The sequence below is a fragment of the Myotis myotis genome, unplaced genomic scaffold, assembly GCF_014108235.1.
Source record: "Myotis myotis isolate mMyoMyo1 unplaced genomic scaffold, mMyoMyo1.p scaffold_m19_p_10, whole genome shotgun sequence".
Classification (NCBI taxonomy): domain Eukaryota; kingdom Metazoa; phylum Chordata; class Mammalia; order Chiroptera; family Vespertilionidae; genus Myotis; species Myotis myotis.
This window is the reverse complement of record NW_023416314.1, coordinates 5,713,272-5,727,332: the sequence shown is the minus strand read 5'-3', so window position 1 is coordinate 5,727,332 and position 14,061 is coordinate 5,713,272. Positions and strand designations below refer to the sequence as shown.

The following is a 14,061-nucleotide window of genomic DNA, read 5'->3' as shown; positions in this document are numbered from 1 at the left end:
GCTTTCACCTTTGGTTTGTAGATTATGACATTTTATTCTTCCCTATTTTGGAGCAGATTAGCCTCATCTAACTGAATTTTAGGCTTGCCTGATTAAGGGCTTGAGATAATTTAGGGAGACTTAAGTGGGACAGAATTTCAAAGCTTTGCAAATTTATTATTATACTAGTAACCCGGTGCACAGATTCGTGCACATTGAAAGGAAATTAATTAGAAAGTGGCTGGCGGGGCAGGACTGGGTGAAACAGGGTGGACATGCCCTGGAGCCAACCTCCCATGGTCCCTCCCTGGCCAGCCGCACCTGAAGTCGCACCGTGGCTTGAAGGGCATCTGTGGAGTGAGCGGAGTCTCTCCGGCAGGTGGAGTGCCTCAGCCTGGCCTGCGGGGATCAGGCCAAAACCAACTTTCCAACATCCCCTGAGGGGTCCCAGAGTGCTTGAGGGCACTCTACAAAGTTGCTTTCGTACAGGGTATGGAACTCAAATGCAAGTGTGCAGTAAACCAGATTCGGGGCCGACAGTGCCCCAGCAACAACGTAACCCATGGCTGAAGGTGGAATCACACAGTCCCACGAGGAATCAGGCTTCCTCCTCTCTGGTTCCCGGGTGCATCACCCGAGCACTGCCACTGCTAAGTCCCTGTAGCTCGGCAGCTCCTGCGTTGAGTGTCTGCCCCCTGGTGGTCAGTGCACATCATAGCTACCGGTAAGACAGACACTTAGCATATTAGCCTTTTATATATATAGATGTGAAGAGTAATGCAAGTAAGGAGTTAGAAATTCGTGTCTTCAGCTGGTGTGGTGGAGACAGGTTTTCTGGTCAGAGGACAGCAGTGAGGTGCCTGTAAGAGGCCACTGGGCTGTAGCTGCTGAGGAGATATTTTCACTGAGATATGACTATCCTTTTAGTCTCCACAAAGAAGTGAATCCAGCAGCGATGAGCCCTGAAGAGTCCATGGCACCTGTATCCTATGTGGTAGCCTGGTGGATAACCCCCAGCCCCTGACCTAGCATAAGCAGAACTCTCAATTTCTGGAAGATAATTTCTGGAGTAATCACTGTAAAGGGCAAATTAGTTGGAAACTCTTGTTGTAGTTATTGCTGTGTAACAAATCATCCCAAACTTAGCGATATGAAACAACAATTGTTCTTGTTTTCTCTAATGGAACTGGAGGTTGACTGGATTCAGATAAGGCAGTTCTATAGCTCTCATGGTTCTTATGCATTGGCCTTCAGATGGTGGTCAGGACTGGAGGCATCTCAAAGGCTTTGTCACGTGTCTGTCTGTTAATGCTGCCTGTTGACTAGATCTCAGCTGGGCTGTCAGCCAGAACACCTACTTGTGGCTTCTCTATGTGGCCTGCGTTTCCTCACAGCGTGGTGGCTGGCTTCTAAGAGTTAGTATCTCAAGAGCTATATAATCTTTTTTATGGCCTAGCCTTGGAGTTCACAAAGCAACGTTCCCATCTCATTCTGTTCTTTTTTTTTCTTTTATTATTATTATTTTTAAAAAATATATATTTATTGATTTCAGAGAGGAAGGGAGAGGGAGAGAGAGAGACAGAAACATCAATGATGAGAGAGAATCATTGATCGGCTGCCTCCTGAATGCCCCCTATTGGGGATCGAGCTCACAACCCAGGCATGTGCCCTTGGCCAGAATTGAACCTGGGACCCTCCAGTCTGCAGGCCAACGCTCTATACACTGAGCCAAACCAGCTAGGGCTCATTCTGTTCTTGAAAGCAAGCCACTGGAATAGCCCCTGTTCAAGGGAGAGGAATTAAACTCTCCCTGTGGATGGGAGGAGTGTGAGGGAATTTATGGACATGTTTTAAAACCATCACAGCTCTTTTGATGCCATTCTTCATTTGAATTGGATACTTTTTGAAAATTTTATTTTTAAAGGAGATTTCTTTCAGAAGAGATATATGGCACACAAAACAGTCCAACAGGCTAGTTCCATCTGAGCTTCTTACTACCCAGGTGGAATGGGAGATTGCACTTCATGTCAGAATTTGGTTGCAGGCCAATAGTTTGAAAAGCTTCAGATGGTGTTCAGATCCTTTATGTAGAATTAGTTTTCCTTCCTAACCAGTAATTGAAGTGATCTTGTCTTTCCCTACACATCAATCAAGGGGTGTCTTTAGCTCCTTCCTCTATGCTAAGAATAGAGAAACTGTAAGGAAAAAGAGGTCAGAGTTCCTTGACTTTTGTAATTCTTATTTTTACACCCCACATACACACACACACACACACACACACACACACACACACACACACACTGATTTCAGAGAGGGAGAGAGAGATAGAAACATCAATGATGAGAAAGAATCATTGACTGGCTGCCTCCTGCACACCCCACAGCAGGGATGGAGCCTGCAACTTGGGCATATGCTCTGACCAGGAATTGAACTGTGACCTCCTAGTTCATAGGTCGATACTCAACTACTGAGCCATGCTGGCTGGGCTCTACTTTTGTAATTCTTTATCAGGTCATTATTCTCTTATACTTTCTGTTTCTTTATCAGTTTTTAGCCTTTCCATTTTTTCTTCTCTCCAGATACTTTCCTGAGAACCTTCATCTGCAGAGCTAGCCCAGACTAGATTTAGCCTCAACACACATTGGTGTTTTGCTTCTTGTTTCTTTAGCTGCTTAATCATTGAGATCTGCTGACATTTTAAGAGGAATAACCGTTTTTATTTTTCTGAAGTTTAGAGAGTCTGTTTTCCATTGTTATAAAATTAGTTCTGTAGAAAGAGACTATATGTCCGGTCAGTGTGACTCAGTGGTTGAGCGTCAACCTATGAACCAGGAGGTCACAGTTTGATTCCTGGTCAGGGCATATGTCCAGGTTCTAGGGTCTATCCCTGGTGTGGGGCATGCAGGAAGCAGCCGATCAGTGATTCTGTCTCATCATTGATGTTTCTATCTCTCTCTCCTTCTTCCTTCCTTTCTGAAGTCAATAAAAATGTATTTAAAAAAAGAAAGAGACTATATACAGACCGTCTGTGCTCCAAGTCCATACTAAAGAGATGCAGGTTTGACAACTATGTACAGTGTTTTAGGACACCAGCTGCTTTTAGCTAGCTTAGACCAGGTAGCTAGCATCATCCGAGGTCTTTGTTCTAAGTTCCTTGAGAGTTAGAACCACATTTCTTATTGATTCTGTGTAACTCCTAGCATATAGCTGTGTCTCAGAAAATATTTATTGATTATTTGATGTATTTCACATTCATAAAACTGGATTTATGTAAATGTAAAAAGAATAAAAAGGTGAAGTAAGGATTTCTTAAATTTCAGAACTTTTTGATGCCCTTATTTGGTATAATGAAGATCGTCGAGTATTTTAAAGCATACTCATTTATTTCATCTCCATAGAGCTTGCCAGAATCATCTACCTGCTGTGACTTCAATGCTGCTTCCTATTTGTCCCATAGAAGCATAGCCCAAAGGGTGCAAAGAGCAGGGGCAAACACCTTGAACACCGCTCAGCGTTTTCTCCCCAGGAATGGTGGGTGGGACCTATGGTACCTGCATATCCAAGTAGCTCTCAGATGGAAAATAGGCGGGTGAAGAGCATTTCCCCAGCAGCCTTGGTGTGACTGGAGGTCAGAAAATGGCCAGTTGCCTAACAGCAGTTTTTTCTCAATCCTCATTCTGAATATTGGCTAAAGGTGACTGGTCAAGAGGTTATGATGTTTTCACATGATTGGCCAAGTGCCACGAATAAGTGAAGTGACTCACTCTGTAAACAGTCACACAGTGCTGTGATTCTAACTTGTGCCTCAGCAAACTTCCAGATCATTACACAGTGTGGATTTTTGGAGATTGTTACCAAATAGTCAAACCTGTAAATGCATTCAGTGAGTGCCAAGGGTCTTTTGGAATGCATGCTGAAAATAAATGTCATTTTGGTCACATGGGTAATGATGATTGAGCATATTCTGTGTAAACTGAAACCTGGATAACTTACTCGACCTTTAGCATTTACATTTTCTTTGCTAATATGGATGCCCTCCACAAGTCTTTGTGCTCCAACATCTCCTGGACCACTGCAGCTTCCCCTCCCCTACCACACACCGTAGGCTCCTACTTTGCTCTGCCCCACCTAATGGCTTTAGGACTGAATTTCTGGGAAGAGGAGAGGAAGAAGAACTTCATATTAGTTTTGATATTTCCTTTTTCTTGTGGAAGATGAGTATTGCCAAAAGGGAGTGAGGTAAACTAATGCTCTGATTTAAGAGTCTGGGCATAGTCATTCATTCATTCACAGATTATTAATAAAGTTACTTTATGTGAAACTGTCCTAAAAGTTAGAGATATAGCAGTTAGGTCAAGATATATCTTCAAGGGACTGAAGTTCTAGTAGAGTATAAATGTAGCAAGCAACTCTTGTGTTCATTTCTCTTTTATGCAATAAATGCCACCTTTGCATTACTCACTGACCATTAGAGTAATGCCCCTCACTCCATTTCCTGTTAAAGAATATTATACTGCAGTCACGTTTTTACTACATACCAGCTTTTTGAGCAGTTCTCAGGACTATAGGTTGACTATAGATGAAGTCTTGAGGGAATTTGGAGATTCTCTTCGGCACAGAAGATTGTTGTGAAAATTCAGTTCTGCCCTGAGGGTTGTAGAAAGAGTAACTGAAATGTGAGCTAATTGCAAGAGAGAGCAAGAGACAGAGACACAGGGAGAGGAAACTAGCTTCTAAAAGAAAGAACTGGCAGTCAGCTTAGATTACGGGTTCACATGGACATTAATATTTGGATGAGTGGATGAATGGATAAAAATAAAAGAGAAAACAGTACTAGACGTTTTCTTTTTAATATGAAAAATTGACCCAGCATTTCCTTTTGTGCCTGCTGAACTAGAGACATCAGGGACTGGCAGCCAGTCTTCCATTGACATCAGCAAGAGCAGATTTAAATCTCCACAGAGCACTTCCTAACCTTGATAAATATGGCTGGTAATTGAATTAGAAAACATTCTGAGCTGTCAGCTAATTATGCTATTCAGACAATAGCTTTGTCCAAGTCTGTTTCATCTTTGACTCGCTTGAGTGACTTGCTCACTGCTAAGTGAAGTATTTCCATTTCCATGATAGAGGCATATATTGTACGTCTCTCTAAATTCTGCTGTCTGTGCTTCCTCAAAGCAATATGTTGGCATTTCACATAATTACACAGTGTTGTATGAGCTTTGATAGGTATTAGTTTTATTCTAATTTGTGATTCAGTCTAATCTTTGTTTCCATGTGTATGGAAACACATATTATTCTAGTGCTGAGCTACTCTTTTCAAAGGCAAACAACCAATTTCATTTTCCCTTTTCCAGCAATAGTACAGTATAACAATTTAAAAGATCCTAGTCATGCTTAGCATATTAAAGCTATTCATGGTAAAGACACTCATCTAGAACAGCAGCGATAGTTTTAGAAATGAGGAATTCAACCCAACTTGTTCTCTTTGTTTTAAAAAAATCACAGAATGTTCCCATCCCAGCTCAGAGGTGTTGACTGTTCCTCACTTCATCTTCTTGAAGAAATTAATGGCTTTAGATGTTAAAGATAAATAATGTTAATTCTAAAGTAGAATCTATGCATCTTGAAAATACTTGTTCTGGGCTTCAGGTACATCTCTAATAGGTTCTAACTTATTGCTTCTGGTTGTTTTTGCACTTGTATCATCAAAATGCAAAATTTGAAGAATTTTTTGAAACCTTTAACGATTCAATTTTGTTAAAGAGAAGGCAGCTATCTTTTTTGCTCTGTAATGCAAACATTTTCACTTTTAGATGTTATAAACACCAGTTAAAATGATCAGTTCATTGAAATTTTTTTTAATCCTCATCTGAGGACATTTTCATAGACTTTTTTGAGAGAGGGAAAAGGAGACAGAGAGAGAAACATTGATGTGAAAGAGAAACATCGATCAGTTGCCTCATGCACATACCCCAACCAGGACCCAGGATAGAACCTGTAACCTAGGTATGTGTCCTGACCTGGAATCAAACCTGAGGTCTTTCTATGTGCAGAATGATGCTTCTACCAACTGAGCTACACTGGCCAGGGTTTCATTGAATTTTTTAAATACGTTTTTTTAATTGATTTGAGAGAGAGAGGAAACGAGAGAGAGAAACATCGATGTGATGAGAGAGAGAAATATTAATCAGGTGCCTCCTGCATGCACCCCTACTGGGGATCAGGGGATCAAGCCCACAACCTGAGTTTGTGCCCTGACTGGGAATCAAACCGGTGACCTTTCAGTGCATGGGAAAATGCTCAACCAACCAACTATGCCACTCCGGCCAGGACTTCATCTATGTCCTTCCAGTCACCTTTGTATATGAACTTGCCTTCAGCATGTGCCCACTTATTTTATTAAATAAAATTTGACACACAGACCTAATAAAAGATGCAAAAATGTGGTCAGATGCCCTGTTAACATAACAGGTCGGTCCAGGTTCTTGTTGCAAAATACTGCATGACAAAGTCTTTCCTGTTGAATGACTAACTGAATGAAAATACCTTATTTCCTTTTTGTTCCTGGAAATATATTGTTTACTCATTAATTCTTGAGTTTGAGAAAATTCATGCAGTATATTGTCATCTGAAGATGCACCGGCAAATTTTGCTTGTTAGATCAATTTCACCATCATCATCAGAGTCTTGAGTGCTGCTGTTTCTCTTTTCATTCATCTGCTGTTTTGTCTAATACTTGTAAAATGTCTCCTGTCAGTTTTCTCTCATTGCCATAATGGATTGCAATTTTAAAATTCTGAATTCTCAACATGTTCAATGAAAGCAAAGATAATGTCTTCAGTTTTTCATACCTTATTTAATGATGATGCAATACTTTGGGCAATGCAATAAGAAAATTGAGCCCTAACCGGTTTGGCTCAGTGGATAGAGCATCGGCCTGTGGACTGAAAGGTCCCCGGTTCGATTCCGGCCAAGGGCATGTACCTTGGTTGCGGGCACATCGCCAGTAGGAGGTGTGCAGGAGGCAGCTTATCGATGTTTCTCTCTCATCGATGTTTCTAACTCTCTATCCCTCTCCCTTCCTCTCTGTGAAAAATCAATAAAATACATTTTTTAAAAAAAGAAAATAAAATTGAAAGATAATGCAATAATGACTATTTATTTTACTTTTGCATCATTCTGTTTGGTAATTTCATCATTTTCCCTTTTCTTATTACTTTAGTCTCGTTTTAAAAAGCATAGTTGTAAACAATCTAAGATACAGAAAAAAAAATGAAACCACTAAGATCCTACAATATAGCTTAAATTTATAAAAGGGTACAATAGATCCATATGGTAATTATAAGATAAAATTTTTTATTCTGTTTTTTAAAAATCAGTATAATCTCTTTTTGTTCTTTGGAAGACTCTAAAAAGATTAACATTATGAAATAATAACCCTTCCAAATAGTAAGGAATTGTTCCAAAATAAAGTGAAACACTCACATTGGGCCCAGTGGCCCTAATGTTATACCAGGGACTAAGCTGACTGGCAGTATGTGCTGACTCTGTTAATGAAGCTTTTACCGTGGAGTGGAGATGACGCTAAGTTAGTGTTGGCTTTTCTTCACCACATTAAGCTCGCAGGGGTTTGCTCTGGCTTACAGCCTTCTGTTCTGGCCTTCCCCTTATCTGTGTAGATGGGCAGAAAGAATACATTCACGCTGTTGCAAAAAAACCCCAAAAACAAAACAAAACAAGAAAACAGCCAGTTACAGCTGTTGCAAAAAAAAAGAATACATTCACTTCTTTCTGGCTCAGGTAGGTGCTTTCTCCTCCAGTTCATTGTGTTTGCAGAAGCTCTGGTTTATCTCGTGTGTCTCTTCTAAGCCTCTTTCTCTGTCAGAGCCCTCGAACGGTTAGCTGTTGAAGTGAAGTGCATCTCTGTTGAGCACAGAGCATTGCCAGGATCCCAGTGGGGAGCCTTTCTAAGGGGTGTGTATGCCAAGCACGATCTCATTGTGTGCAGGCATGGCGGGAGTCTGCCAGACCCAGGGGTAGGCTGCCAGTGCAAATGCCACATTGACATGACATTTACAAGTTTAGAGTCTGAGAAAAGGCTGGCAATGGAACACCCTTTAGCTTCCTCATTTAGGTTGGCAGTAACTGGGCCAGCTTTGATGTTTTGACTCAGAAATCACAGTCACAAAGTAATGCTTGATACAGAATGTGAAACTATCACTGCCACATTTTCTGTGAAGTTATGAATCCTGTTAGCCTGTTCCCGTGATACAGGATAAACCATAGTGGTTGAGTGCAGAATCTGGAATCAAAGCTGGATTTGACTGAGGGCTCTGTCACTTCCTGTGTGACCCCGAGCAAGTTACTTTATGAAAGCCTCAGGTCCCATCTATAAAATAGGGATAATATCACTTTCCTCCTATGGGTTATTGGCTGGATTAAGTAGTATCTTTAAAAGTATAAGCACTTTTCCTGGTGTTTGTCCAATGCTGAGTGTTCCATAAATGTGAAGTATTTTTCAGAAACTCATAAGAAATTCGGGTTTTCATCTATTCCTATATTTTAATAACAAATATGTACATTTTATAACTTGCCAGGGACATGTCATGACATGAGCTTGTGTATAAGACTCTCTTTGACTTAAGAATTGCTAGAGCCCTGGCTGGATAGCTCAGTTGGGTAGAGCATCATCCCGATACATCAAAGTTGTGGGTTTGATCTCTGGTCAGGGCACAAGAATCAACCAATGAATGCATAAATAGTGGAATAACAAATCTCTCTCTCTCTCTCTCTCTCTCTCTCTCTCTCTCTCTCTCTCTCTCTTCCCCTCTCTCCCCTTCCTCACCCTCTCCCTCACCCCCTCCCTCTCCCCTTTCCTTTCTCTCTCTAAAATCAATAAATAAAAATTAAAGAAAAAATAATAATTCCTGGAACACTACACTGGAAGCCCAAACATGCTTTTCTTTATCTTTCTAGGGAAATTTAGTGCTGGAGTCAGGATCATTTGAGTGTCTCTACAGTTCTTAGCTGCAGAAACCATTGGGTATTAAGTATTTATTTCAGTAAATAGCAGTCCTTTGATTGGCCTGCAACTTCTCTGTGGTATGTTCTAATGCTAAGTGAAGACCGAGAGCTATTTTGAAGGCTATACCGTGACTTAATTGGGAGACTGTCTTTTTGGTGTGGGTAACAAGGTACTTGGTTTTGATTACTTTATCGTGGTCTAGTAGCTAAATAACAGGCTTCTCTGTGCTGCTTATATAAAACATCCTTACTATAGCACTTAGTTTATTTCCTTGAATCATTTTCAGTACCATTAGTAAATTCTCTCAAATGGTAAAATTCTCCTTTCCTCCCACCCCCTTGTTTTTCAGATCTTCAAAGCTGCTGCGGGCATTTTATGTCCCTTTCCTGTCAGATCAGTATACAGTGTATGCAAACTACACAATCCTCAAACCCCGGAAAGCAAAGCAAATCAGGAAGAAAAGCGGAGGTTAGCAACACGTGTGCCTATGGTCCCAGCGGACAGCCATCCTGTTCTAGTGGTTCCACTGGCAGGACTCCTTCCCAGTCATCACTTGTAACGTTGTAATAAAGGCCACCTGACACAAATCCTGGAATCTGGGTGCTTTGGGCTGGTCAGTCACCCACATTCACTTCTTGCCTGAGTGTCTGTTCTGCATGTAACCTTTTGGCAGCTGGGCAGAGAAAGGCCCTAAGTCCAGGGAGATAGAGTGTTCCACATCTCATTGTTTTTCTTCTGTTTAATTATTCACTAGACCGGAGAAGAGCAGAATCAACTCATAGGAAGAATTGAAAGTCTCTGAACTGGGTGGCTGTGTCAAGCTGTTCTCCACTCTCTGGCCTGGCACCTGAGAACTAGCTCGCCTCTCCTGGGCCGTATGGGCCTCTCCACCAAAGCTGTGTGGCAGCTTCTCACAGACCTTCTTGTTCAAACCCTAATGCTGAGAATGAGCACAGCCCAGTCGCCAACCTACATGCCCCTTCCCCTCCAGCAAGACTAAGTTTCTCTAAAGCGCTTCACAGGACGAGGCCTGTCCTGGAGGTACCTCAGGAAAAAGGCAACGACGTGAGGAACTGTGGCCAAACTTCATTATTTAGAATGCCATTTATTCTCATTTTATTTCCTTTACAACAAACTGTAACTATGTGGATTGTTTTTTAAGTGTTAGCATGCTATTTCTTGAACTCAAGACTTCCCTGTGTAAAGTTATTAATAGAACAGTATACAGTATATGCAAACTACACAATCCTCAAACCCCGGAAAGCAAAGCAAAGCAAATCAGGAAGAAAAGTGGAGATTAGCAACACGTGCACAGGACATATTTGTAGAAAATTAATTCTATCAATTGGTAGAGTTGGATAATATCACATTTTTAAGTAATGTATTCTGTGGCCATTTCTGAGGAAATTAAGAATTTCCCTTTTTTAAACAACCCTAGTGAAAAAGACCAGTGTATATTTATAGCAACTATTTTTGAGTCTGTACATTGCCAAGCACATCCTGCATGGGGCGCTTCTCATCAGATAGGCAATTATAATGACCTAATATTTTAATAAGTGTGTACTCTCTTTCCCTTTACATACATTACCTTTACATACATGATTTCATAGTTTATGAAGCATTTTGCACTATCTCATTTGATCCTCAGTCACAATGTGAAGTAGATAAGGCAAGTGTTTTTATACCCATTGTACAGATGAAGAAACTGAGATTACTGGGGAAGGTAAAGTGACTTGCCCAAGGTCACATAGCCAGTAAGTAATAGCACCAGGACCAGAACCTATGTTGCCCAGCTTCTCATCTAGTACTCTTCCATATTTCCTCACTTGACTATGAAAATAGTACTTGAAAGAATGATGAGGTTGTCCAGAGACGAGATTGATAATCTGACTTTCTGTTTTAATGAAGAATTTTATCGGTTTTTTCTTTGAGTTCTCCGGAGCCTCCACTGTCTGTTGGTTAGACTCTCATCACAGCAGTGCTCCGTGGTCCAGCCTGGCCGGTGGCAGGAACACGGTGCTCGTGTTTGGAAGTCATGCTCCTTGGTAGCCAGGCAGGATCCCGTAGTAGTTCATTTCTATAGTCAATCTGGCTCACAGCATAGGTGCCTTATTTCTCCAAGGAGAGTTGTGTCTAGTATCTGCAAATCGGTTGAATCTATTTTTCGGAGTTTCATCTTTCATTTTTCAAAGAGAAGGGCTTTCCATAGGAACTGATCCCAAGAGAGGAGAAAAGAAATGATAAGGGAAGGAATGGCTAGTGGCCATATGAAGGTCTCCCCTCTGAAGGAAGATTGGGACCCAGTGGAAGCACTGGAGAGGCAACAGGTCTGGGCAATAGAGCGTAACTGGAAAGTGAAGATAAACTGGGGTCCCACTTGCTGCTTTAACGACTTCTGCCATTTAATTCTCAATCCTTGATGACTTTTTCCAGATACTGGCACATTTGGTCTGACTACAGGATAGAGAATTTTCACTGAAATATCTTGCCATACCTATATTAATAGTGCAGTGAGTTGCTAAAGCCCTTTACTTTCTGCAGAGGTGAATCGAGAGTTCCGAAAGGGAGGTCCGCGATGAGTGGCTTGTTCTAATTGCAGTGGCACAACGCTGATCTATTTATCATCTTGCGTGTGGGAAATGAAAAGCCTTCTGAGCAGGAACTTACTATAATATAGCACAAACAAAGATCATGATTGAGCCAGGGATTCCTGGGGAATATCAGTTCCTATTCCTTTTAAAACCTGATTTTGGTTTTCTCTGTTCTACGTATATCTTTAATGAGAGCACAATAAACTGCAGGACACTGTGCCAAATGCTATAGGTCAGGGTAGAAAAAATGAATGTTTTTTGTTATGAAGGCATTGTTCATGTGATATTTATATAAACACATTTATAAATCTCCATCTCAGCAGTACAGGGGGGTTAGCTTGCTGGGGAATAGTTTCAAACACCTGGTCAGAGTAACATATCTCTTCTAGAGAATCAGGGTTCAGCGTGAGCTGTCCCTCTGCCCATTATAAGAGTGAAGTGTCTGAGGTACTTATTTCTCCATAGATTGTGCAATATCAAGGAATGAAGGACTATAGATTGTAATAGCCTTTGATTATGGAGCTGAGTGCAGGAGTGGGTGACTCGGCAATATCAGGGTTCTGATCTCTGATCTCTGATCTCTGATCTCTGAAGCAGCCGGATCTGAACGCCGGATCTTACAACACTGAGTCCCATTGCTGAACCAAACTGTGTAATAGGCATTTATTGCCAAAGTTTACCTGTCACCGGGTAGTTGTCATCTGATAGGAAAGAAGACTGGTAATTTTACTTATTTTTTTATTTTTTATTATTTGAGAGAGAGAGATTGATTTTTTTTGTTCCACTAATTTATTATTCATTGTATGTGCACTGACCAAGGATTGAACCCCCAACCTTGGCATATTGGGACGATGCTCTAACCAACTGAACTACCCAGCCAGAGGAAGACTGGTCATTTTAATCTCTTGGGATAATCACAGAAAATTGAAGCCCATACTCTTTATTATTGAACTCAAGTTTAGAAACATGGTTTTAAATCAAGGTGGTTCTTGATCCCAACCATTTATTTGGGTCGTTTGTTGTTGTTTGTTTGTTTGTTTGTTTTAGTTTGGAGTTCTGGGAAAGAACCTTGAAAACTCCATGTGGTTCTGCAACATTAGATCTGGAGTGACCATTTGGGCAAAGCACCAATGGCAGTCCTTGATCGTGTTTTGCATTTCCTGGGGTTTATTGAAATAAGAACTCACTGTGATTGTGCTGCCTTCTGGGCAGTGCCAGGCAGCTCTGCTTTTAATTTGGTTAATTTTATTTTCTCTGGAGAAGGAAAAGAGGCACAATTTCATCTTTGCCTGCACAGGCACATTAAAGCTCATGTGTTAATTCATTCTTACGCTCCTCCATTAAATTACATGCCTTGGTAAGTCGGTAAGTGGACATGTGTTCAGCTTTAATTTTTTTGCAAGAGAAAAATCAGACTTCCGTATGGCATTGTTGTATTTCAGAGGCTCTCTGGTGTTTCAATAAATCTAAGTGAATGTTGCCTTCAATTTTTCCAATGCATATAACCAGGTGGTTCATGCTGCAAATGCTGTCAGGAAGCAGTCCAGTGCTGGAGCAAGAGTTTGTTCAAGTGATTTGTCTTCCTGATCCTTGTGCTTTATTTCACGTGTCAGTGTTTACATTGCATACTTATATTTTCTGTGAAAGAAAAAAGTTAAATAAATCTTGGCAGTTTGAGTTTTCCTTTTCTTAAAGTGATATTTTCTCTTTTGCCTTTAGCTTTTAAATCTTGGTGGAGATTGGAAAACAAAGGAGCTCAGCTCCTTCCATCTACCTCACTCCTACTCTTCAGTGGATAGACCTGCCTTCTATCGTCTAAATAGCTCAAAATGCTTATTCTAAAAACTCTAGGAAGAATTCTTTGGGAAATCCAGTGAGGGTTGGTTTTATTTTATTTGTGGAAAAATCATGCACAGTAGGAATTACTCAGTGTATCACTGTTATAACTAAAAGAGAGTTTCAGGGTTTCATCTTATGTTTTGGGGTTAAGACTTTCCATCAAGTGAGGATCTTAATATTCATAGCAATGTGGATCTAATAATATCTAACATTTAGGTAATTTACCACTTTGCCAGAAGTTGTTAGGAGCAAAAATAACTTCTTTGTGAATGAATTCCTAGTATCATTCTTACACCTTGCATCTTATAGCCAATAACTTCCTATAGCCATCTGGTTTTATACCATTGGTGGTTAATTTTCTTCCCATAGGACCCAAAAATGCCCATGAAACTTAGTTTGATTTCTTTCTCCCAGGTTGTTTTACAGATGGATGCTTTATTAACATAATTATTTTCCCCTGTCTAGAAGGCTCATCCTTGTCTCTGTTTGTTACTTTTACTTACAGGGCCATCTTGAGTCTCCCTCTCCTCTAAGAAGCCTTTCTAGACTTCAGACCCTTGTGATTACGTCCATTCCCTAACCCTCTCTAGTACCCAGTGTCTTTCCTAAGGACATAGACTA

The 14,061-nt window shown here is 40.7% G+C and overlaps 1 protein-coding gene across 4 annotated transcripts in view; it reads left to right on the top strand.

The window, feature by feature from the left end:
* ALG9 (ALG9 alpha-1,2-mannosyltransferase) overlaps window positions 1-13,295 on the top strand; it is a 108,253-nt gene extending 94,958 nt beyond the window's left edge. For 2 of the 4 annotated variants that reach the window (XR_004970300.1, XR_004970299.1), the window contains 2 exons: window positions 9,360-9,623; window positions 9,765-13,283. Coding sequence is in view for 2 of the 4 variants with exons in the window: in XM_036324324.1 (XP_036180217.1) it covers window positions 9,360-9,478; window positions 9,765-9,802 (157 nt within the window). In the remaining 2 variants the exon portion in view is untranslated. Of the gene's footprint in view, window positions 1-9,359; window positions 9,624-9,764 lie in introns of all 4 variants that reach the window. The other 2 variants (XM_036324324.1, XM_036324323.1) reach the window with 1 other exon arrangement.
* The last annotated feature ends 766 nt before the right edge of the window (window positions 13,296-14,061 follow it).